The sequence below is a fragment of the Hirundo rustica genome, chromosome 1 (assembly GCF_015227805.2).
Source record: "Hirundo rustica isolate bHirRus1 chromosome 1, bHirRus1.pri.v3, whole genome shotgun sequence".
NCBI classification, from domain to species: Eukaryota; Metazoa; Chordata; class Aves; order Passeriformes; family Hirundinidae; genus Hirundo; species Hirundo rustica.
In genome coordinates this window covers 86675772-86701459 of record NC_053450.1, presented here as the reverse complement: position 1 = coordinate 86701459, position 25688 = coordinate 86675772, and the positions used below count along the sequence as shown (strand labels likewise).

The 25688-nt window shown below is 39.5% G+C and overlaps 1 protein-coding gene across 2 annotated transcripts; it reads left to right on the top strand.

Annotated features, from left to right (window-relative positions):
- ECI2 (enoyl-CoA delta isomerase 2) lies at positions 1-25210 on the top strand. 2 transcript variants are annotated; one of them, XM_040080674.1, is made up of 11 exons: positions 9-142; positions 9857-10043; positions 13807-13969; positions 15342-15440; positions 17116-17307; positions 18086-18155; positions 19518-19620; positions 20581-20701; positions 22813-22902; positions 23721-23864; positions 24677-25210. In XM_040080674.1, exons 3-11 carry the CDS (start codon positions 13862-13864, stop codon positions 24830-24832), a joined length of 1083 nt encoding a protein of 360 aa, XP_039936608.1. In that variant the 5' UTR covers positions 9-142; positions 9857-10043; positions 13807-13861; the 3' UTR covers positions 24833-25210. The 2 variants fall into 2 exon arrangements, with proteins under 2 accessions (XP_039936599.1, XP_039936608.1); XM_040080665.1 differs by lacking the exon at positions 9857-10043 and having other exon boundaries at positions 1-142.
- Positions 25211-25688: the final 478 nt, after the last annotated feature.

The window sequence follows — 25688 nt, the reverse complement described above, 5'->3', positions numbered from 1 at the left end:
GCCCAGCCGAGGCCGCGGCGGCCCCCGCGGGGCGGGCTTTGCCGTCTCCTCCCCTCCTCCCGCCTTCTTTTCCCCTGGTTATGGCGTTCCCGGCCCTGACCTTCGTCCGGAGGCTGTGCTGGCGGTCGCCCTGCGGGACAAGGTGAGTGCCGCTCGCTGCGGCGCTGCCCGCCGGGGCCCCTCACGGGGCGTCCGTGCCGGGGGCCGGGCAGCCCCCGCTGCCTCCCGCCGGGGCTCGGCGTTCAGGGCGGGCGCTGCCCGGCCCGTGCCGCTGGAGGGGCCGGGCTGGCCTTCGCTGGATGGCCGCGGCGTTCGGCCGGGCGCCGCTCTCATCCCAGGAACGGGGAAGGTCGCTTTCTAGTAAAGTTGGGGACCCCTCTGGCCGTACCAACCACCTTTAAGTGTTTGAACGTGGCGTGGGAAACCTGTGTTTGATGCCTTCCTGAGGCGAGTATTTCGCCACCAGAAAAATTGTTGGTTAGGCTGTGGGGGTGAGGTATCCAAAACTGTACTGACATGTGTAAAAATGTGTGTGCGTCTGGGCCTTTTCTTGTTTGCTGTGTTGTATTTTATCAGTCCCATAGATCATATAGTCATAAATGGTTTGGGTTTGAAGGGAGATTGAAGTTCACCTAATTCCAACCCTCCTGACGGGAGTTGTGTTATCTTCCACTGGACCAGGTTACTCAGAACCCCATCCGGCCTGGCCTTGACAAAACCAAGTTTAGCTGTGTGTCGAGCTAATTAGGGCTTCCTGCTGAGACTGTTCTGGCTTTCCAGATAATTGCGCACTATCTTTTACACCTCTATTTATTACATATTGCCTTTAAGCTGTTTCCAAATAAAATGTCATGTGCAGGAGTGTACACTGCAGCAGCTGTGCACCTTCAGGGTTAGCTGGGCAATGGAAAGCAGAAGGGATGGCTTGAGTTGCAATTACACTTGGAATTGTGTGATATGCATTTTTATTGAAAATGGCTAATGGGAAATTACACTATATATATATAAAGTTGCTTGTATGAGTTGCTTGTATGTGGATAAGAATCACAAAGTATGCCAAGTCATAGAATTTCCTCTTCCAATCAAAAATAGCTTAATACTCAAGAAAAAGCCAGGTGTGTTAAGTATACTTGGTAAAAAAGTTCCTGGATAGAATAGTGAAGCAGACATTGCCATACTAATAGATTTAAAGATGCGTGATACTCTGATACTCTAACAACATTCAGATTTGACTGTTATAATGCACACTTTCTTAAGTGAAATGCTTTTACTCAAGTATCCAAGAATTTCTGTTAGGCATGAATACATCTTGACTGGAACACTGTAAGACATGTGTGCATTGAATTGTAATATTTTTCACCCAAAGTTTTGTAAGAAATTATTTGATGTAAGTACATGAACATCATAAGACAGAGGGAGAAACAAAGAGAATTGTGTGACTTCTGCCCTCATTTCAAAAAAAGAACTCTCTAGGCAAGCTTTCTCAGCTAAGAAATATTAATGCACCTAAGTTGTTACAATGAGAGTGAGAGAAAGCAGTTCTAAATTGGGAAAACATGTAAAAGACTGGCCTGCTGATTGTCCTTAGGTTGATGGAGTCAGATGTATTTGAAATGGCAAGATTCTGTATGAGACAGCAGTTCATAAATCAGTATTAATAATGGGTTCATATTTTTAGAACTTAATCAGATATAATAAAGAAAAAATAGTGCAATTTTTCTAATGCTGGAGCACCAGAAAGGTCACCTTTATTTTCCATGTTAGCGGTGTGCATGCAGAATTTTATCAAAGACACTGGCAGCATTACGAATTTAGGAAGTTTTTTTGCAGTCTAAACTTAGAAAAAAGAGTCATATCCTTGGAGCACTGAAGGAGAAAGACTTGTACAAATATAAAGGCAAAATGCAAGAATTGCTCTTGCTTTGTTTTGGTTTGTTTGCTTTTCTGAGGAAGACATTCATAATTCTTTCAGACACGGAATTGTGAGTTCCACAGGCTCTTCTTGTCCTGCCCTGTTGCAGTATTTCACGTTTAAATTCATATGAGGAGGGGGGGAATGCTGACACAAATGCACATTCAGAAGAGTCTTACTGGGGCTGTATGCATTGACAGTCTTTGCATTCAGATCTTTCATGTTGGAGGCCCCACAACACCCCTGCACAACACCACTGCTGTGAAGACATAGCTGCACTTAGGGTAGCTGGGACCTCTGGGCACCGAATGCTTGCTGCTGGGAAACCTCCATCTGCTGTCCTTGTTTTGGGGGTTTCCTTTGGGCTACTTGTAGTGCAGTTCCAGTGCTGAATGCCTGTCAGTGGCTGGAGGACATCTCCCAGTTTTATGTAGTCTAGAAGGGATCTGACTTGTATGAGCCCCGCACAACCCGGGGGAGTGGAGCTGGCAGCAGTTCAGAGACTTTCTCCTAGAGCACTCTCCTGGTCAAACCGAGACAGTAACACAGTCACATCCAAACTTCCTAGTTTGTTCCTTGGTACAGGTATTTCAGCAACTTTAAAGGAGGTCAGATCTTGTCAAAGACCAATTTCCCATGAGCTACTTTTTTATTTCTCAGGACAGCCTTTTTGATGGGAGCACTGTTAAATGCTGGTCTTTAAGCCAAGTGAATTGAGAGCTAATTTTCTCTTGCACTGTCAGCTTCTCCTTCCTTCTGTAGCCTTGTTGGTCTCTCCCTGTGCTTGGAATACTTCCTGCTCACAGTAGATCTCTACTACAGTATCTGGTTTTACAGCTTGGGAGGCAGCAGTCTTAAGAGTTCAAGTTCACTTCCATCTGTCTCTTGAGCAGCATTCCAAATCTCTTCTTGGCATCCCCTCATCATCTCATGACACAAAACATCTGGATGTTTACAGCCCACCCACATGGCAGGAGCTCAGGTATTCCAGCACAATACACAACAGTCCTTATTGAGTCTCTGCAGTCTTTTTGTACTTCTGCCTGGGAGTTAATTGATCCTGTTCCCTGAATTGCTTACTCTTTACTTGGTAGTGCAGTTGCATTTGTTGGTCATTATATCAGGCAATCTATCTTTCTTTAATATCTATCTATTTATCTAGCTTTAATAGATTTATGGCAAAGCAGGACATTATAACCCTTCCATTTTTTCCTTTACCTCTCTCTGACTGCAGACCTGTAGACCCACAGACAAGAGCTATGGCTCTTTTCTGTTTTGCCTCCCACCAAATCAGTCAGTTGTAAAGTCCTGGGTCTTTAGGGCCCAGAGGCTTTGTTTTGCCATGAAACTGCTTTTATGAGGAAGTTGCTCCACTGAGGGCAGAAGAAGAACTGATCTCTTGCAGCTGAGAGATTTTCTCTTCATCAAAAGAGTGTGCTCAGGGGTCTCCTTCGATTAGAAGCAGTTCAGTATTCCAGGTCATTCCCTGAAAAGATTTCTTGATTGCTGTTAATGATGTATCACCTACATCACAGGTTATTGCTTGCCTCTTTTTAATATGTAAATACATGTGTCCACTGCTACAGACATGCAATAAAGTATCCTGTATTTGAGGAGAGCTGTGGATGCCAGCATGCCTAGAGAACATATAAACCTTGCCTTGTGGAAAATTTGAGGCTACTGCCATCCTGGAGGTGACCAGTATATCTGGTGGTGTCCCCTTTTCCCTTCTGTTTCTTTTTTCTGGGTTTGGCCATGAGGATCTAATTTGCCTCAGAGAGAATCTGCCTTGTATCCCTGTGGTGGGAAATGTCTAGTCCTTTCTGTCAATCCTGTTCAGATAGTTGTGGATGGGTATGGACATACAAATTTTAGGAGCTTTGTTCTGATGTTCTCATGCTGGCTGAGCAAAAAGGACACCATTGCCTCTTCACCCACTTTCCCCCAACCAGGTCCTGTTTCTGTATTGCAGCAGCTTTCCTTTTCTTTCCTACTGTCTGCTGTCATCCCTAATCCAATTCCCTTTACAAGGAGGAAGACTGGATTTTTGCAGTGTTGCTCTCAAGTAATAGGTCAGACTATATTCTAAAAACCCTGTTTGCAAATACTCCTGAGTCTCCCAAATCTCTGGTGCTGGCAGTAGAACTTGCTTTCATGCCTGAAACTTTTCCCCAGATGTAGGCAAGTTTGGTCTTGTTTCCCTCCTGATCTCAGAGAGGTTTAGGCAGCAGATGTCCTAGAGCCTCCTGAACATCTGCCTGCCAACTTCAACCCTCTCTAGCAGTTCAATGGGAATGCATCCTGGCTCACTGACATGGGAAATATGTCCACATACAAGGGCTGTGTCTTATCCACAGTACAAAACACAGACCCTGATCCTACACCAGGGAAGCCCTGTGAAGTATGTTTTTTGTTCCCTGATGCTGTCTTACACAGGCTCTTGCATTTTGGTTTGTGACTCTCTGAAAGTTGTGCCTCTTGATGCTGTATTTCGGGCTGCATTAATGTGCCTTGCTCATCTCTTTGCTATTCCCTGTCAACCAACATCTTTATCTGTGACAGATTTCCATGTATCTGCTCTCCTTGGCTTGTGCTGGATTCTGTAGTGCTCAAGTACTTTGCTCTGCTCCTCCTGCTCAAGATAACCATGCTTCTCTGCAAACTTCCCTTTGGAAGGTCAGATCTATAGTTTTAAGTGATCTAAGTTATGTGGGTCACAGATCCTTGCCTGGGACCAGAAAAGCTAGCAGAGCACATATCTGTCGTAATTTTAAAACCTGTTTTTTCCCTGTGCTTAGTCTTTCTTCTTAGTGCAAGTCAATAGGAAGTTGAGAACTCATCATACTTTCCTTTACCTTTTATTAAGTAATATTTTTTGTTTGTTTTATATATTAAAGAAACCACCTTCTTTGCTTTCTTGAAACCTTCTGCCATTTGATTTTTGCAGTAAGTTTTTTCAAAATACTGATAAAATCAGCTTCCCCTGGCATCTGTCAGGTAACTTTCAGAGTCTCTCAGAAAGTACGATGCCAGATGAAACACCCTTTTATTCAGAGGAAGAGCTTCAAAGTTATATGGGTTGTCTGCCTCTTTCCCAGATCAGTTCTTCATAATCTCTACAATGATAGTAGAAGCCAGTTTGACTCTGCCTGGGTTGCAGCCCCAGTTAAAACTGGCACAATTCAACAGAATCCTCTGACCTCTGTCTTGGGGGCTGCTGCTTTAGGTGCAGCCTTAAATGCTAAAATTTAAGCTTTTTACACTGTCTTAGTGTAAAAAGTCTTCACATGATGTGAAGTCCCTTGGTATGTGTGTAGTTTCCATTTCAGATTATCAGATTTTTGTTGAGTAAATTGCCCCAGGTTTTTGAAAACAGCCTGTTGGTCTGTTGGATTGTGGGTGCTGGAAATACTGACAAAACCAAGAGCAGTGTGCTACTTTGTGTTTAGACCTAAACTGTTTAGTTCTAAGCTGTCTGAAAGAGATCTAGATTTGGGCAGGATAAGCCATTGGCAAATACTGCTTTGTTACTGTTTTGTTCAGTATTCTTTTTGTCCACCCCTATTGTATCTAGCATAGATTCAGGAGAGAAAGTAAGCCTCAGACAAAATTTTTGTTTCCTTTCACTGATTTAGCTGCACTGTGAGGAGTGTCAGTGGGTGTTCTGTTGTGGGTCGAAGCTGCAGGAGCTGGTAGTATCCCTGTCAAGAAACCAACCTATGTTGGCCATTATATATTAAAGTATATGTTTTCTTACTCTCCCTATAGCCAACAAGATTTGTCCCTGCAAGTCAAGTGAAAATGGCTTTTTCCTTTCTGCATTAGCAGCAAAATGATTTTGATAACTCTAAGTCACCTTGGATAAGGATGTGTAAGGAATGTGTTTGAGCTTGCTGCTCTCCAAATGCTGCAATAAACTCTCAATGATTCTCAGCAAATGTCACATGTATGAGTATTGCAGCTTTATATTTTTTCTGCTAGCGTTCTTATTTTTAACTTTGAAATGCATTTCAGAAGATCTCTGTCTGTAAATCTTCCTGTTTTAGAGATTTCTTACACGGACTGAGCATAACCAAGAGGTTCTCTCATTATTTAAGTATTCACCATGTCCAGTCAACTTAAGTCTGCTGGAAAGAGAGAGTTCTTGTGGAGATTTCAGATGATCCTAGTGTCCCTCCCAACAGCTGTGATGAGAGCATAAATAAAATAAAGCTGTGCGTGTACGGAGCACAAAGACCAGACCATTTCATATCTCAGTGAATGGTAATCCAGAGCCTTCATTCTTAGCTATTCTTTAATATTGGAAAAGAAACTGTCAAGCACAGCTGGGCCACTTGCACTAAACCGTGGTGATTCAGCACTTCAATTTACCAATAGACACATAATTATCCTCTATTTTTTATATGTCAAAACACAGTAGGAGTATAACATAGTAAAAGCTGATAAGAGTTTATACACCAAACTTGTATTTAGAACAGCTCTTGAAACATTCTAATATAAAGGGGAAAATAATTTGACTTTCATTTCTTTCTGTTTGTTAAAGTAGCGGTAAATTGTTCATAGAGTATTTGAATGTTTTCTACTAGTTAGATACATTGGAAATACGAGAACACTAGAAACATTCTTATTTCCTAATAGCAATAAATTTTAGTTACTTCATACTGCAGTATAGTGGGGTACTGCCAGGGACTGTGCTGGCAGAACAGGAAGGGATAGTTGTTTCCTTACATCTTGGGGATTTTTTTAGGAAGGCTGGAGTTCTGTCTACTGAGTCATCAGCTCCTTCATGGTGTTGCCATGGTTAATAAAATTTGATATTTCCCCAAGTCAACCAAATGCATTGATTTCCAGACAATAACTTTGATGCTGATAAGACCCCATGGCTGGAACAGAGACTGTGAGCAGAACTCTGAGCAAACAGAATAGCAACTATTACACTAATTCATTAAATGCTTTTAACAAATTTGTTCTAACATGCTCTGGTCAGATCTGTTGTTGTCTCAACCCTTTGTGCCCCACATTAGGCATCTAAAAGGACTGTTGTGTTTTAACCCCAACTGAACTACTGTACAGCCACTTGCTCACCACCTCCCTTCTCCTAGTGGTTACTCCACATTTTCCAGTATAAGAGAAGAAACTTGAAAGGACAGACCTAGAAATAGATACCTGAAGCAATTTGCCTTTATTGGTGTAAAAAATGTCAAGCTGAGGTTTCTTTTAATATTATAACATCACTGCCTACTACACAGCTCCAATTTGTAAAAAAATCTGTCTATACAACTTAAAGGAAGAATGCTTTGCAGCTAAAAGTCTAACAGTGCAGCAGGCATCCTTGATTTGATAGGCACACATGACAAAGTAATTCAGTAGCAAGAAAAGAAAGAAAAAATCTGAAAAGAGTATATGGTGAGAAGAGTGTATGGTTAAATGATCTGAATTTCCTTGGAAACAGCCTGTAATAAGATGACATAAAGAAAGAAAGGTTTGCTTTTCTTCTGCAGCCAGAAGAAACTACCCAGAATTTATCTGAAAATTTACTGTCTACCTTCTCCATAGCTGTCCTTTTTTTTTTCCAACAGCAAAGAAGCAATGAGTGTTCCAAACATACCACAGGATGCTCAGTTTGCTTTCGCATTTTCAGGTGCCTATCCTTTTTCCCAGCTCAGGTCTAGATAGCCTATGTGGGGAGAATAACTGGAGAGATACAGAAATGAGCCCTCTCCACTTTAAGTGTCATGGGGAAAGCTCTTGTGTTGCTGTATAAGTGCTCAGGCTATGTAAGAAATTTATGAGTCCTCAATGTTACATTGTTATTTGTTTGTTTTCTCTAGAATATAACCAATGGCATGATGAATGATAGCTTGGGGAACCTGCAGATTAAAATTTTCTAATAATTTTTATGTTAACATCATAGACAGTAGCTTCCTCTTGTCAGCAAGATAAAGTGAAGTACAATTTTAAATTTACTGTGTGCAGAAAATACTGCAAGTGAATATGGAAAATGATAAATATTATTTTCCTGGTTACCAAGGGAGCGTGGCACTGCTAATGCTTTGCTCATTGTCATTATTTGGTAATTAAACTTTCTTTTTTTTAATCTTGTTAGAGCTTCTGATATGAAGGCTTGGGGGAGTGGAATGAGAGAAGCTGGTGTGTCATGTTAAATTTTCTTTTTCGGCTGTTTCACTCATTTTTCATGGTTACAGTTTAAATGCAGGTTTCTATTCCTTTCACACTTCTTGTTTCCTAACAGTTGCTACAATTGCCAGTGGTGACAAGCTTTCCCTCCAGCTCTGCTCCTGTGCCCCTTGATGTAGCTGAACTAATAATCCAAAATTGCTATTCCTTCTCCAGATCCCTTTTCTACTCCAGGGAGAAAAATCAGGATAATTTTAAGAGAGGATCAAAGTCAGAGAAATGCTGCTGAAAGAAGGGGGATGAATCCTGAAACCGGTTGGAGTGATACTGTCCAGGCACCAGCAGGCAAGGACCAGTGACCCTGGCAAGGGAGCACACGTGGTTCCTCGCTGTGGATGGATGTGTCCCCACAGCAGGAGGACAGGGAGCAAGGAGGTCTCATCTGGTTGCTCTCCTCCTGTGTGACTTCACAGCAGCCTCTAAGAGCAGCATTTGCTGATGCTGGGGCAGGTGAAGCTCTTAGAATAGGTTTTAGGCTCCTGAACCTTGTAGAAAAATTGGAGGTCTGGCTGATACCTGCAAATCAGGTGTGGGCTGGCCTAGGAAATGTGTGCTGTCTTCTCTTCTTTGCAGAGATTCAGGAGAAGCATGCAATCAGAAGCTTGTTTTAGGTTATAACCAAACACTGAGCACCTTGATGTTTGTGGGAATTGATTGCTTTGTGTCATAACTAAAAAAAAAACAAACACCAAAAAAAACCCACCAAAAACCTACCCATACAACTATTTAAACGTTTCATTTAATTTTCTCTGAAGATGGAAAGAACATGAGCAGAAACAGTGGCACTTTATGATGCTGTAAAACTTTGTACGTGGGAAATGGCAAGAGGTGGTTACTGTGCCCTTTGCTGTTCTGCATGAGGAACGTATGGAAAGAGCAATGGGGAAAACAACAGCACCCTGAGACAGTGGTCATGGCAAAGAGGGGATGTTGTACACATGAGCTAAGTATTGCACAGAATGGACAAAAGTTGTTGCAGGATTCATCCAAGTGACAGTGTAATGTGCTTCTTGCTTCTGTCTAACAACACTTCCTGTTCTTTTTGTTGCTTGCCTCCCTGAAGCTACTTAAAATAATGTAAAATGAATGTTTTCCATTTCTGTCGGGAGTTTTAAACCCGTGTGTGTCTAGCACCACCCACTGCTTTTAATCCTAATAGGATTTTTAACTGCTTTTCTATGTGCTTTATTTTCCCGGGATCTACTAATGTTTAGAAGAAAACTTGTATTAAATAAATGGAAGATGGATTTCAGGTATATCCATCCCTTTCTTTTGCTGAGTGTGTCTGATGTTCCTGTGCAAAGAGATCTTTTGACTTCTGTTCAGTCTTTATGAGGAAACTGCTATGTTTCTTTAAAAGTTAGAAAGTGTGCAAGTCAGTATTTGGCAAAATGTTGGCATTTTTAACTCTTTTCAAGTCCTTATGCAAGTGATCGAACTACACAGAAGTGAGAGGCCTGCCTTTAACAGGCTTTGCAGTAATTTTATGAATAACATAAACAGCGAGAAATTACTTTCAGTGTAATTGCAATCTGAAATTTAAGAGACATTTGAATGTTTATCGGGATAAGAGGCGTTTAAGTGAACAGATGTAGTGATTAGGATGAATGATGAGGCTCCAAGATATCCTGAATGACTGAATGGCAACAAAGAGGTGTCTGAACCAAGGGAATAAATACCAAATGATTGTCAGCCTGGATGTTTCAGGTTCAGATAGTGATGCCCAGGATTTATTTCTTTTTTCAGAGTGTACAACTCGCGAAGTCCCCAGTGCCTGGTCTTGCAGGAGAGCGCAGGCATTTGTCATGGACTCTGACTGCACTGCCAAGTTGTGACTGCTCTTGCTTCTGTCTCTCTGGTGGGAGTCTTTTTACCCAGCTGGGGGAGGTTGCCCAGCCCTCACCACTCTTCTGTGGGTGCCACTACAGCGAAGGTAATTTGTAGCAGTGGGGCAGTGGCAGCTAGTCGGCCACAGGGTGCAAGGCAATAAACAGGAAGCTTTGTGAAGGAAATTACTTTGCTTTGTTCAGTAAGTAGATGAAAAAGAGAAATACAGAGGGGTTTTTGATTGCCTTTCCTAGGCTTCTTTTTCTGCTTGGGTTAAAAGCTGGTATTTCAGGTTCCAGGCTCTCTGCCTGCCTTGCGTGGTTTCCGCAAAGTCTTCTGTGGCCGCTAAAGTGGGGCATGGTGAGTGACTGAGAAGGACTCAGTGTCACAGCAAGGGAGCAGCAGATGGAGGGAGCATGTTGTTGCACACTGTGCAGCAGCCTCTCGTGTTCCTCTGTCCTTGTACTGCAGCAGCCTCTCCTGTTCCTCTGTCCTTGGACTGTGGCATGGCACCACTGTGCAGGGCCAGAGGTGGTAGTGCTGCTGTGTGTGCCAAGAGGTGTGGAGTCATCTCCTCACTCTGTGTGATCTACCTGGGATCAAGGAGCTTTCTTACTGCTGATTGTGTGTGCCTCTAAAGAATGAAGTCCTGCCCAAGATGAATTAATTGTGAAATAATTTATTTTTTCCTTTGTGTCTTCATCCTTTGTTGTTATTTTAATAGAGAAATCATAATAATCAGCTTAGCCTTAGCATGTCAAGAATTGATGAGCATCTCTGATGTATAGGAAATGTCTGTAGAGATCAGAAGGCAGAAGGAATGGGGTGAATCATCAATGTCCTGCAGAGAATTGAGCTACAAGCAGCAAGGAAGAATGAAAGATAAAAGGCCTTTTCTTATACACAGACTTTAATGAACACCTAGGTTGCACAATTTCCTATTACAAATCAGTAGGAAAGGAGGAAAAGAAGAATAAAAGGTGAATATTTGAACGGTATAGATAACAATTTTATCCAAACATTTAACTAAGAAGCAAAAAGTGAATATAACCAAACAGCAAAGTTCCTCTGAGCCTGGACTTACTGAAAGATCATTCCACTTTTCCCCAGCCAAACTTCTTTGATTCACCTAGTTGTTTTCTCTTTCTCTTCTAACTTGTCTACTTTGCATCCTTAATAAGGAAGAGAACTGTGACCTGCTAAATGCAAAGAAACTCAGACCAAACCAACCTTAAATATTTGTGTGTACGTACCTTCAGACCAGCTGCTATGGCATCCTCCTCTCCCTAGCTGCTTGTCCTCAACTTTTGTTAATTGTCATTATCAAATTGTATATAAAAGATTCTTAAAGCCTTTTTATGTTAATGGCCACAGCCAGGTTGGAATGAAATCCAGATTGTCAAACATGGTATAAACCCAAATCTCCATTTTTAAACATGGGATCTACCTCAGTCACTGCCTAGACTGACAGGAAAATTTCTAGCAGATACACAGATTATCTTGGGGACAGTAGCATTCCAGTAATTCCAAAGAGGCTAGCAAAATTGAAGGGAAAAAAAGCCAAACCAAAAGAAACAGCTATTCTTCCTGCACTCTCATTTCTTCTTCCAGTAAACATGACTTCAAAAACACATTTGGGAATAGGAACTGGAAGTGTCATGTTCTGAGACTCCAGGAAGAGACTAATGAAAGAGATGCAGTGTTAAAAAGCTTGTATCCATATCTGTTTAGATGCACTTTTTCTTGTTGAATGGTTTTTTTTTTTTTGATGCTGGAGATGGAGTTCACAAGTTGGCTAAATAACCTCCCAGCTATTTAAGGAATGCACTTGCTAAACTCTGACAGTCTTCTGAACACACCAGATTGAATGTTGGTTGCAGTGAGAGTTGTTTACCTTGTGTTTGTCTGGGTGTGCTGCTACCTGAATAAGCTGATCAGCTTAAGTAAAAGGACTTCCTGTTCCTGCAATGTTTTCTGATAATCTATTCAATTTTGTGTTGTTCAGATAGGTTTCTTGCTACTGGCAAGATTTTGAAGCAAATTTTAAAATCCTTTCACTTTGAAAGAAATTCTGTGTATGACAAAAAATATTCTTTCCATGTCTGTCATTCAAACTTGGTATCTCCAAAATAACAGAACTTAGATTTTATTAACAAAGAAGGGCTGTAATAGGACATAAAACCAGTAAGTCTTACAAATATTTATACAAGACATCATCTGTCTACATAAAATGAAAGAGAAATAAAATTAATGGGGAACAGTTCAGATTCTTCACACTTTTTCTCTGCAACTTTAAGGCTTTCAGCAGAAAATATTTTTTTTTCAGGAAATAAGAGCAATGAGGACGTTTTTGAGGTTGGCAGTAGAACATCTTTTAAATTCTCACTAGGCATAAATAAAAAGGCAGAATTTCCATGTATTTTAAATTATTGTCCTGTAACTCAAATATTAACATTACATTGATTAAGCACTCTGTCAGTCTCATTTGAGATACTCATTAATTTCTCAAATGAGACTGATTGTAAAATCTATCATATATGATGTTCTAACATGACAGGTGAGCCTGTAAGTTAGAATAGGGAAAGTTGGGCCTTTTTTCTTTTTAGTAGAATAGAGAAGGAAGGTTCATACATAAACTGCAAACATTTTAAAAATAGAAAAAATACTTAAAGTGTATTGCAATTTAACAACAACAACAAAAAAAAGCTGTAACAACCTGCTTTTGCCCTCTTGAAATAAATCAAAATTGTAGGACTTCTTGGCTTTTGATTTGAAACCTTACTGAAGTAAACCTTTATGAAGTATTTTCGAATTGGGTTAGGTTTGCTACTTTTGGGAGGGGTTTTGATGGAACTGCCTTTTTCTGGTGGGAAGTTGTTCTCCCAGAATATTTTAACTGCCTTTTTTTTTTTCCCCCCCTCAAGTGTCTACAAGCTGGTTTGCTGACAGTCCTTTTCCAAAGTACATTTTGAAATTAGTCTTCACTTGTGCTACCCTGAAAGGAGAACCAGACTTTCAAATTTAAATGTTTCTAGCTAGAAGCACACACACTTGAAAAGATCACAATGAGCAGTCAGGCTGCATACTCTTATTAATTCATGGACATATAAAGCTGCTAATCATAGAACCATTTAGGTTGGAAAGGGCCATTGAGATTGAGTGAAACCATTAACCCAGTGCTGCTAAGTCCGCCACTCAACCACATCCCCAGATGCCACACAGACACATCTTCTAAATACCTCCTGGCGTGGTGACTCTACCACTTCCCTGGTCAGCGTCTTCCAATGCCTGACCACCATCTGGATATTAGGAAGATCTTCTTTGTCAATCTAAACTTCTGCTGGTGCAACTTGAAGCTGTTCCCTCTCATCCTGTCAGTTGTTACTTGTCAGAAGAGACCCACCTGGCTACAGCCTCCTTTCAGGCAGTTGTAGAGAGTGACAAGGTTCCTCTGAGTATCCTTTTCTCCAGGTTAAAAAAAACACAGCTGTCTCAGCTGCTCGATTTGTGCTCCAGACCCTTTGCCCGCTTTGTTCCCTGCTTTGGACACATTCCAGCACCAAAGTATCTGTGCTGTAGTGAGGGGCCCAGAACTGAATGCATTATTCAAGGTGCTGAGTATAAGGGGATGAGATTTAAATAAGTAATAAAAATTAATAATTTCCAAGGGTTAATTATATGACAGCAAAAGCAAACTTCTAAAGCAACTTCCTCGTGACTTCTAATACCTTTCTTCTTGTTGTTTTGATTAGTGTTGTATGTAATGTTTCACATTTACTTTAAATGTCTTAACAAGCAGTGTATTTATTTCTCCTCTAGTCTTTCACAAAAATCAGATAATGGGATTTTTCTTCTCCATTTATTCCCAGGCCACCACAAGCTGTTTGTATTCCAGCGATTTACCTCCACGTGACTGCAGCCACCATGCAGGTCAGCCAGAAGGACTTCCAAAAGGCCCAGGAACAACTGAAGCTTTTGAAAAAGGATCCTGGGAATGAAACTAAGTTGAAACTCTATGCCCTGTTTAAACAGGTAGGCTTGACTTAACTTACTTTGTTTGGTAAGGAACATTTATAACCTGAGGAAATGGGGCTGTTAAATTTATTTAAAATAGAGTCTGTTTAAATGTATTGTGTATTATAGGCTCTTCATTTTATGAAGAGGCTCAATTGTGTTCCTAAATGTCAGCCCCTTAAAAGGCCTAAATTCTGAGGGAAGCCAAACCTGTTTTTTCATGCTTTGAGTAGAAACCTTTATTCAAAGGAATAGAGCAAAATAATATCCGTTGTGTAATGCCTTCCATATCATACTATTGATTTAGCTTTGTGAAATGGCTTATGCCTAGGAAAAAAAGACTAGGCTGAATGCTTCCTCTTAAATTTTTTGCATTTACAGTCATCTTGGCCTATAATATAATTATAATGGTGTTGACATTTGAAAGTTGATTTCTGGCGTTTGTGGTTGTTTTTTTGGGTTGTTTTGTTTTTTGCAGGGGGGGTGGGTTTTGGTGGTGTTTTTTTTTTTTTTTTTTTTTTTTTTTTTTTTTTTTTTGTATAGTCACTGTAGGTTTTGTTTGGCGTTTTTTTGTTTCTTTATTTTGAATTCAAGGACCTGTTCCTCCACAGTTCAAGTGAAGGTTATTCTTTACCGCAGCAGGAAAGGAGACCTTTGTAGAAATAGGTTTATGTTCATAGCAGGGCTTGTGTTGGTATTTTGGGAAGTATTTGTGGATCAGGATAGACTGCAATGTCAGTACAGGCTGTGACTTGTTATGTTGAGGAAGCCAATCAGTAACTTGTTTAAAAAAACCTTAAAGACAGCTGATGGTTCCTAGTACCTTTATTGATTAATAATAGCGAGCTCATAAATGTATTCTTTCTTTCTTTCTTTCCTGCCTTCCACTTGAAATATTTCTCTCCAATAAGTTATTTTTCTTCAGGAAAATGGATCATAGAATACTTGAGGATGCCTGACTCTTGTAGTTCAGCTGGTCCAATGCTCTTGCTCATAACAGAGCCAACTTTGAAGATCCAGATTAGTAGAGCCTATTCAGTAGTCTCTTCACACAGCTAACACGCCTTTAACATTCTTTATAAGTATAAAATTTCCACAGTTTTTGAGGCAGGAGAACTTAACATGCATGAGTGTTTTGGAAACCAGTCTCTCATATTGGTTTGGTGCTTCTGAAAGCCCAGTGCAGTATTAGACATAGCAGACACTGAATATCTCGTGGTATGTGAACTGTCAGAATATTGTCCAACCAGTATTCCTTCTCTCTCAGAGCTGAATTCTGTATCCTGATCAGATAAGTACTCCGAACAGTCATCATCTTTTCTACCAAATCATCTGAACTTTAATCAAAGGTCAAATCAAATTAAATAAGTCTGTTTCTCTCTCTTTTCAGGCTACTGAAGGTCCCTGCAATGCTCCAAAACCAGGTATGCTGGACTTCGTCAAGAAAGCCAAGTGGGATGCATGGAACTCTCTTGGCAATTTGTCTCAGGTGACAAAACCCATTATTTCACTCAGATACTTTGAAGATTGCTCTGCCTTGAAGTGCCTGGTCTTTAAATGAGTGGCTGAAGACTAAAAATATTACATGCTAGTTGAACATCTCTGCTTCAGCCATCAAAATGTTTCCTGCTGTATTCCTCAATCACTTCACTGCTTCAGTGTTTTGAGATTTTTTTTTTAATATTTTTTTTTGTATGTAAGCCTAGTTCTGCATTATTACTTCCAGCTTGTATCTGTGTAAGAGATCTTATGTGGTGACTTCCAATGAAAATAGTGGGTTTTTGCATTATGGTCCATTCTGCTCTTAAAGAAAGATGGCTTGATCTTCTCAGTTCTTACAACAAAATACAGGATATTCATAACTTTGCCATTTTGAAAAGTCAGTCTCTTATGCTGTTGACTAAAAGACTGGAAAAAATGGTGTATTGAGAGCCTCTCTTCATTCCTCCTTTCTCAATATATCTTGATATTTTTAGTATCTTTCATAACCTTTAGAGAAGTCACGTGAAGCAAGCAGGGAGAATAAAGGTGCAGAGATACATAAGCATTTCTTTTTCACGCAGACTTTAGTAAGTTTGACTGCATAGAGCTGCCGTGGTTTCCTCAGCTGCTATTAGATGGGGGAAACAAGCTTTTCAAATCAGCTTTGTCAGTGCTGCATTAGGCTCACTGCTCCCCGTTAGCTGCTGAGCTCAGTCAAAAAGATACTTTAATATAAAGGAGGGGTTTTATATTTTTCTTTTCCTTTTTTTTTTTTTTTTTTTTAAGAAAATACAGTTGCATAATTTTATGAATGTGAGATATTGTTCTGCTTTAGGTTTTTGGGGGGTGTATTTTGATCTTTTGTTTAGTTTGGGGTTTTAAGATTATTTTTGAGATGGCCCTGCAGCTTTTAGGAGTAGTCAAAAAATACTTAAAGAAGAGAATCAGCTCTTCAGGTTAGAGTGGAGAATGGATGTGCTACAGTTTCATGTGCTACTCATTGTGGATTATGGAATTGTTCAAAGTGTATCATCCTTTCAAGCCAATCAATTGTAACAACCAAGTATTTAAAATCCTTTTCAGTCGCTGCTAGGGAGACAGGATTCTTTAGGCTTCTGTGTGTCATGTTAGTGCTAAATGAAAACTAATGTCTTCAAGCAATTTTAAAACGCCATAAGATCCATTTCAGTGCTCTTATTTTCAGCAACACATATTCTAAAATAAAGTCTTCTGTTGGAGAAATATCTGACTGAAAAGCAGAAACAAAGGATCCATAGAAATGTATAAATGCTGGGAACATGACAAAGGTGTCTCTGGTAATTCTAATCATGGGTGGGGGCACTCTTCCAGCAAAATAAATTTCATCATCCCAGCATCTAGGTACTTTTATTTTGTGAATTTATTGCTGCTGCCTTTAAGGTGGCTTGAAGCATGTTCTGCAGTGCTCAAATGCAACATGTTCGCCTTCTCTCTTCCCTAACTGGAATATATTATAATGGAGATTTTAATTTTCTTTTGTCCTGAAGCAGTCGCCTTCCCCTCCCCCTCCCCCAGGTACCCATTTTATTAATACTGTAACTGATTTCAATTTTAGCTTTTCATAATCTTGTGTGTTATTTTCTTTTTACTTTTTTAAAAGTATTTTTCATCTCTATTTTTTAATTTCTTTTCTTTTGTTGCAGGATGATGCCAGACAGAAATATGCTGACCTTGTCTCAAGTTTGGTCTCAGCAGAATCTGCTAGCCAGAAGAAGGAGGCTACCCCAGAAGAAGGCAGACATGATGGCTATGAAACATTAATAGTTACTACCAAAAACAATATCACAAAGATAATGTTTAACCGACCTGATAGGAAAAATGCCATCAACCATCAGGTAACGAAATGCACTTGTGAGGATTAAGGATTTTTTTCTTTCTGGGCAAGCTACTTGAATCTTTAAAGAGTCCTTACTACGCGTTCAACAGAACTGGCTGAAGCATGGTGGTCTGAACTTTTTGAGGGATTCAACAACAACCTAAGGAGTAAATATCCAGTACAAAGTGAAATCATTCAGCTACAGTTTTAGGCTTTGCTGTGTCTCTTGATTTCTTCTATGCTAAATTAAAATGGCAAACTGCAGGAAAGCTGGCCTGTGTTTGGGTGCAAGATTTGACTGCTATGTTGAGTATAACAAAGCATTTGTGCAGCCTTTGGCTCAGCACTGCTGCTTGTATGTGTAAGTGATCTTCTGTTTCCCAGTTATCTTCACGAGTAAGTCTGTCCTGTTGGAAGCATCACAGTTATCCTGTCCACAACTGTAGAGATACCATAGGCAGGGTCTTCACCCCACTGCTGCTAATTCCTTAGTATGTTATTTTGTCCACTTAAACTGCTGTATTGAAATTTGCTGTTCCACATCAGTGCTTGTTTTTCTAAAGGACCTTATTTTGGCCTTTAGGTTTGCACTGCAAGTTTTGAGTATTGCAAGCCTGTATCTTTATGGTCAGAAGTACTTCATGTGTGATACCAAACTTTCTGTGCGTCACTTATTTTTCTGTACTTAAAAGGATCATAGCTAATCTATCTCGAGTTCTTTGTTGTCAGTGTCAGTCTCATTTTTATGTTCTTTTGCTGCATCACAATTGTACTTCGTTGATTTTCCTTTTATACAGATGTACAGAGAAATTATCAAAGCGCTTGAAGAGGCTGGAAAAAATGATTCTACCATAGCAGTTATAACTGGTATGTTTTATATTATACCATGGTCTGGTACTGACATGAAATACTTACCTGTGTTTAGACTAAGGTAAAATTAAGTGAGGAAATTCTTTCCTCTATTATAGACCAAAGATTTTCCAAAGTGTTTTGGCAGATTTTCTTCAAGCTGGTGTTTTAAATTCTTAAGCAAGCTTGCTTTTAAATCAAAACATCTTTCTCAGCTAAGAAGATGGGCACAGAATACTCCTAAGGGCTTTATTACTTTTGAGTAGCTGCCTATCTGGCCCATCCTCATCATAGTAGAGTGTCTTTTGAGGAAACTAGCCAAAACTTGAGTTTTGACTGACAGCTAAGTAGGGTGAATTCAAAGTGAATTCTGGCTTGAACCTGTTTACTCTGAGGTAATTGCTTGCAAGTTCTTCTCCGCTGTCTGCTTTACCAACACCTCGTTCCCATTCCTAGGATGCTGAATTTCCTTTCCGTAGCAATGACTCTGCACCACAGCCCTTACAAGATCAGAAAGGCGATTCACACCACTGAAGATGGAAAGTCTAACACATTACATAGCTGTGAATCAGCAGCAAACACCTCTGCAAAACCTTTCTGTTCCTTTTCACACAGTGAATAAGAGCACTGCAGTGTAAAGCAGGCCCCATCCTGTGAATGTCCTCATGGATCATAGGGTGATTTAACCAATTAAGTCATGCAGTCAGCTTTTAAATGCTACTTGCTTTTGTGGTGCCTCAAACTGACTTGTACATTGAACACTAGCCTGTGTCTTACTGAAGAATCCATCTCCCGGTACAGTGATGTCAGTGCAGTGCTGTCAGTCTTGTCCTTAGACTGCTGTGCCTTTTTCTAAATAGATGGTAAAAATGTGAAACTCTACCACATATTAAATAGGTTATTCTCTCTACTTTTGATTTCTTCTTCTGTTTTTGAAGGTGGGTGAAGGGAGATGCATCAACTTACATTTCCATTGTCCTGTTTAAAAAAAAAGCTTCTCGTATCTAATTGTTTGAATGGTTGCAAGTGACAGAAAAGAAACCCTGAAGGACTATGCAGGGAAAGAAATGCAAAATTCTTTTGACAGCTGTAGAAAAAAAAAAAGAAAATCAATTTTCCCCATCAAATATTTCGCAGCTAGCATTCTTTGGCTTTTTACTGATTTTTTTTTTTTTTTTCAACAAATTGACAGTCAAAACTTACTTTTAAACCCTAGATGTCCCTTAAGATATTGTGTATACTTTGAGAAAATCCCTCTAATTACTTAATATTATTAGACACTCGGGATGAAATTATTTTGTAAATGTAATAAATGAAAGCTTCTCTTCCCTTTCCTACTCATGAACCATTGGCACATTTACTCCTGTGTGTTCTCTGCAGGAAATGGAGACTACTATTGTAGTGGAAATGATCTGAATAATTTCACTAATGTCCAGCCTGGTGAAATGGAGAAGATGGCAAAAGATGGAGCAGTATTACTCAAGTAGAACATCTTGGTTTCATATATGAATAAGTTACTGTAATGGGAAAAATGTAATTTGCAGGCATTGTTAGAAAACACAACAGCAGAGACCCAGTTATGCTACAATTCATCTATTTAGGTAACTGTGTCTAAGGGCTCACCATGTGCATAAACACGAAGATCGTGTGGGAAGAAGTGGTATTAATTGTATGAAATAAATAGGTTCGTATTAGGAATCTTTTTAAGTACAGTGATGCTAAAGACTGGATTTCCTTGTTTACTCCCCAAAGTACATACAGCTATAATGATAACATTGTTTTAACTCTTTGAATAGAGACAGGTGTAATGAGCTTGTTCAAAATCGTCCAGTAATTCTGGGATCTTGGTTTGGCTTTAAGTTTTCATTTACCTGTTAAATTAATTTATTTTCTAGGGCCGGGATCAGGGATATCATCTCACATAAGGGTCTGTTTCTTTTTTTCCCTTACTTAAGCAGATTTTGTCTTCTCTTTTACTTCTGTATGTGATAATTACATCTGAGATATGCTTGCAAATTGGATGGTTCCATTAGGCACTTGCCATTGGTGGAGACTGCAGAACAGAGTCTGTGAAGGGACTTGCTATCCCATGGGTGAAGTTGGGATGGATGTATAGGCAGAGGGCTCTTATCAGTGAGCTGTATTCAGCAACTGTAGCTGAAAACACCCCCATAACTTGATCACAGGAACCAGGAAAGCTCTGCTGATGTGTACATGTTTGATTCTTAGTTGCTAAGGAAATGCAGCTGTTTCAAATAGTTCTTATTTTGTCAGAATTCATTTTTGAAAGGCTCAAAACCCATACATTACATAGTTTCTATCTAGCTCATGGGTTTTGTTACACAGTGTCTAATTACGTGTTTTGCAATTTGTTTATATTGGATGAAAAACACTTGAGATGTGTCTTTAACATCTTGCATTTTCTGTTTTCCCTTCTCTCTAGAGAGTTTGTGGGTCATTTTATTGATTTTCCTAAACCACTGATTGCAGTGGTAAATGGCCCAGCTATTGGAATCAGTGTAACTGTCCTTGGTTTGTGTGACCTTGTCTATGCTTCTGACAGGGTAAGTGCTTTCCATGGCCTATCCCAAGACAGTCTTAAAGCCTCATTCTGTATTAAATATTATTTGATTTTGGGTAATCTGAACAAAAGAATATTTTGGAAAAGTCTAAAGGCTTTGTATATCACATCAAGGAACACCTGCCTATATTAATAACCAGCACAGGGATGCATCAGCCAGTGGTTAACATGCATGGAATTTCCCATGCTGTAGTTGTACTTATGAAGTTACTGACTCCAGCCTAGAGGCTCTTTTCTAAGAGCCCCTCTTCTAAGCAGGTGTGAAATGATGTTTGTTAGGCCCCTTTTAGGTGTGAAAGGGGGAGCCAAAAGTTCATTATGGAATGGAAGTTCAGAAACTGGCTGAAGTAATTCATTACAGATCACTGCTGACTGTGTCACTCCTGACATATGCTTGTATAATGTGCGTGATTTATTCAGTCAATTATGGCCCATAGCCCAAATTTTTTTTTTTAACTAGAAAAATGTTGGCTTCTCTCTCTTTCACCCCTCTCATCTGATCTTTTTTTGCTACAGGGTGAACCTATTTTTCCTTGTTCCTCAGTTTAAAGTACAGTCTATATTCATCCTCCCTTAGAATGACCTTAGCCATCACTGTTCCTAGCCTATTATATACATCTCAGGTTTACCTTCTCTTCTCAGTCTTTTCCCTTTTTTTGAGCTGAACAGCTGTCATTTGTTCAGCTTTTCCTCATGCCGGCCTGCAGTCACATTCCTCAGGACTCCTTCCATTTGCTCTGTGTCTCTTTAAGCATAGTGGTACAAGCTGGACGCATCACTCCAGCTCATGTCCACTGATGTGAAATGGAGCAGAACTTCTCCACATTCTGCAGGCTGTATTTCTGATTTGACATCCCACTGTGTTGATTGATTTACATACTTGTGATCTGATCTAACACCTGGATCCCTTACTACAAAGTTGCCAGTAAAACAGTTCTCCCTTTTGTGGATCACATGCTACATACAAAGTTGTTCCTGACAAACTTTGACTGTCTGTTACTAAGTAGTATCTTCTTGCTCATACCTCTCAATTTGATTAAGACTGTTTGGAAGTCTATTCACTGGCTCTCAGCATATCATCTTCTTACAGCCATGAGTTAGTATAGATTTAGCTGAAGTTTAATCCAAATATGCATGAAATGTTTGATCCTGTTAACATGACCCTTCTTTCTTGAATGGCTTGAAATTCATACTTGAACTTCTTTTTACTGGTTGTGTATATCATCATTGATAAATGCATCTTAATTTTGCCTTGTGGTTTTTTTTTTTTAATCTCTGTGTGCTTATATTAGTTGCATACTTATGGTCTGACATAGTTTTCACTTTCTGTATATTTGTGTTTAAATTCCATGGCAAGCTCATTATTTAGAGTCTGCTAGTACTTTTCTACCTGCACTGGGACAGCTTTTGCTTGAACCCTTGGTAACAGTTCTTGGAAGATTTCTTTAGGATCTAACCTAGCCTTTCACTTAGGAAAATTGTCATGAAGGATAATCTATTAACTTCAAGTTTACTGAAGCCTTCTCAAAGTTGCTTGTTCTCTTGTTCTAACAGATTGTTCACTGTTCAGTTCTAACTTGCAATTATGCTATTATTTCGTAAGACTCCTTGCTGCATTTCTGGCACAGGCTCTTTTTTGATTTGCCTAAAATTTGGTGAAAGAAGATTCAGGGACTTGAGTTTTTCAGGAGAAGAATAAATTTGGTGTGCCTTCAGAAAGGCAAAAATGCTTTTTGCCTCCTAAGTTATTTGGAATATGTATTTAATAACTTTTAAGGGAAATGTGCATGAACATCCTTTCTGTAAAGATTTTGCAGGTACACATTAGTTTCTCTAAGTGCTGTATTCAAATAATATTACTTTATCAATAGGGTTGTTGGATGTGGAAATGGTATTATACAAAATTGGCTCTGGGGTGCATTGAGAGGATGAAGCAATGGTACTGGATGGTATTTGAAGCCTATTATTGTAATAGTTCAGCTGTGTTTGGTGAACTCTGTCTCAGTAGAAGATTTAAAGTGAAAATTAAATCCTAGCATTCAATTCCATGCTCTGATGTAGGGTTTCCTTTATTTTGTTCTTTTTTTTCTCCAGGCTACATTTCACTGCCCTTTTAGTAAACTTGGGCAGAGCCCGGAAGGATGTTCCTCTTACCTGTTTCCAAAAATTATGGGCTTAGCCAAGGTAAGAATGTCTGCACTGCCTGTGGGATCATCTGACCTTTGTGTGTTGGTATCTTAAGACCATGGGAGCAAGTGTGGTCTTCTGTCCATACTCTTATTTCTCTGTCTATTCCAGAAATAAGGAAACTAAATTGTAAAAAAAAAAAAAAAAAAAAAAAAGAGAGATAGCAGATTTTTTTTTTTTCTCAGAACAGCATAAACCAGTTTTGCTTCTTTTGATAGCACACAGAAAAAAAATCTGGGTAGTTTTAAATATTTTTCTGATATTTCATGCATTAATATAATATATTTTTTTGAGCAGGGTTTAAATCTATAAAGAGCAGAGCAAGCGCTTCATAGACATCCATGTACCAAGAGTAGTCTGTTCAGTGAGACACAGCCTGCCAGTACATGTTCTAAAAATCCTGGAGTCACTGCAAAAGTGAACAAACACATTTATGATGAGGTAATTTCAGATTGCAACCTTGGAGCTCTGCTCAGAAAGACATGTACAGTCATAGTGAGCAGCAGGAACTGTAGGCCAGTCCCTAGTGATGAAGCCCAGGGGTTGATTCTGGGTGTGAAACTTGCTTAACTTCTTCATTGTGGCCTGGATGATGGGACTGAGTACCTGCTCAAGCAGGGCCTTTGAAGTGGACAATATCTGGAGGTTCCTTAATAACAATAATAATAATCATCATCATCTATTCTGTGTTCTTTTCAGAGGGTGGATATTAACAAGCAAGAGTAAAATGAATGTGATGTGGAGGCATGCGGCTTCCCTGTCACATAACCCAAGTCTTGTGTCTTGTTGAGTCACGCTTTATTTTTTTTATACAGGCAAGTGAGATGTTGCTGTTCAATAAAAAGCTGACTGCAGCAGAAGCCTGTGCCCAGGGGCTTGTCACTGAAGTCTTCCCTGACAACAGTTTTCAGAAGGAAGTTTGGGCAAGATTACAAGCTTACGCAAGCCTCCCCAAAAATGTAGGTGTTTTTAATTTCTCCACACCTTGTAAGCCTGTAGCATTCCTAATCTTCTGCCATACCTATCCTGTCACTTGGTTTCACTTCATCCTAAATGTAAATAGTAAGTCTCAGTATATTTTCCTTCAGGAACAGATCTGTCCCTCTGCTGCTGGGAAACAGATCCTTCTACTCTGCTTGCATCTAAAACAGTGCACTGTCCACAGAGATGCAGTGGCTGAAAAGCCTTATAAATTAACTGATTAGTCCACCTGTACAGTGTCTCTGTGAGTGCCTTGGGTGGCTTATCTTGGGTTTTTATTTTGGCAATAGTTTATATTTAAGAATCTTACCACTGGTTCTGCAATATTACAGTGTGTGCACTCTTGGTACTCAAGATGATCCTGGGTGGCTTTAATTTCTGCTGAACTCAGCAAAATCCTGCTCTCTGGTTCAGGATTTGCAAGACTACTGAAGTTGTGGTGGTCTTGTGGTCTTAGACAGGAGTAGACAGCTGTGCCAGCTGCTGATAATGAGGTGGCACTTGACACTGCAGACAGCTGAATGAGTTTTGTTTCTTTTGCCCATCTACTCTGATTATGAGCACTTAGAGGACTGCTTCGTTGCTTCCCATGAGCCTTCTCCACCTTACTACCAGCCCAGGAATTAAATGCAATAAATACTTCCAGTGAAAAGGTTGACTGAAAGCTAAGAGATTTGATGTTAATGATGATAATCTGATGTTAGGATTCCAGTGTGGGTTTTGTATTATCTACTGAAGCATTAGATTATAGAAAAATTACCTTCCTAATGCTCCTCTCTTTCTCCTCCAGTCCTTGGCAGTGTCTAAGCAGCTGTTAAGAAGTTTGGAAAAGGAGAAGCTCCATGCGGTCAACAGCCGAGAGTGTGAAGTGCTGACCGAGAGGTGGTTGTCTGATGAATGTGTAAATGCTATTGTCAGCTTCTTCCAGAGGAAACCAAGACTCTGATCTTCACCAGCAGAGTAATGCACCATCTGGCAGTAGCCTAATCTGCTCTCATCATTAATAAACTTTCTCTTCAAATAGTAATTCTTATATCTTTTCATGTGGTCAATCTCTGTTCTGGGTACTAGATTAAACCTGATTCCCAAAATTATTACACTGCTTTGTGCCTTGGATCCATTATGGATATTTAGGTTGGGGAAAAAGGTTTTTTATTCTGTAGGCATCAGTTTCTGAATAATACTAAAGCAGATTGTCTTCCAAAAGAAGCAAGAGATTCTATAGCACTCTATTTTGATAGATCTTCAATAAATACCTTTTTATGTGTCTGTGAGGAAAGAAATACTGTATTAATGAAAAAAATAAATAGAAATATTTAATTACTGTTGTGGTGATTTTTATTCTTTCTGTGAAACATCCTGAGTGAGGGGGCAAGTAGTTCCTGGGAGCCCTATTATTGTAATAATCCCTATTATTGTAATAACTGGGTACTTATAGATGTTATGCCCATTATATAATCTTGTAGAAATCAAGAAAAATGTTTCCATTTGCAAGATTTTCTTTGAAGATTATTGTTCTTAGATTTGCAAGCAAGCAAGCAAAAATTAAAATGCACTCTCTATTGCCTATAACATATATGTAATGTCAATATCAATTGGTATCAATACATTTTAGCCATAAGTAGAGTAGGTTTAGAATGCAACACGTTAAACCTGGGGAGGAAAAAGCAAGCACAAAACCTTCGTCCTTTCCTAAAATCTCCATCTTGTTTATGCAGACCCAACACTTGAGGTATGTTAAAAGCCAAGTCCAGCTCACAGAAACTAAGTTACACACTTGTAGCAGGTTAAAATTTTCTAGA

Coding starts and splice junctions, on each gene's coding strand:
- ECI2 (XM_040080665.1), top strand. CDS start 81: ATGGCGTTCCCGGCCCTGACCTTCGTCCGGAGGCTGTGCTGGCGGTCG. Junction 143..13,806: donor CGGTCGCCCTGCGGGACAAG/GTGAGTGCCGCT, acceptor ATTTATTCCCAG/GCCACCACAAGCTGTTTGTA. Junction 20,702..22,812: donor TTGTCTATGCTTCTGACAGG/GTAAGTGCTTTC, acceptor TTTTTTCTCCAG/GCTACATTTCACTGCCCTTT.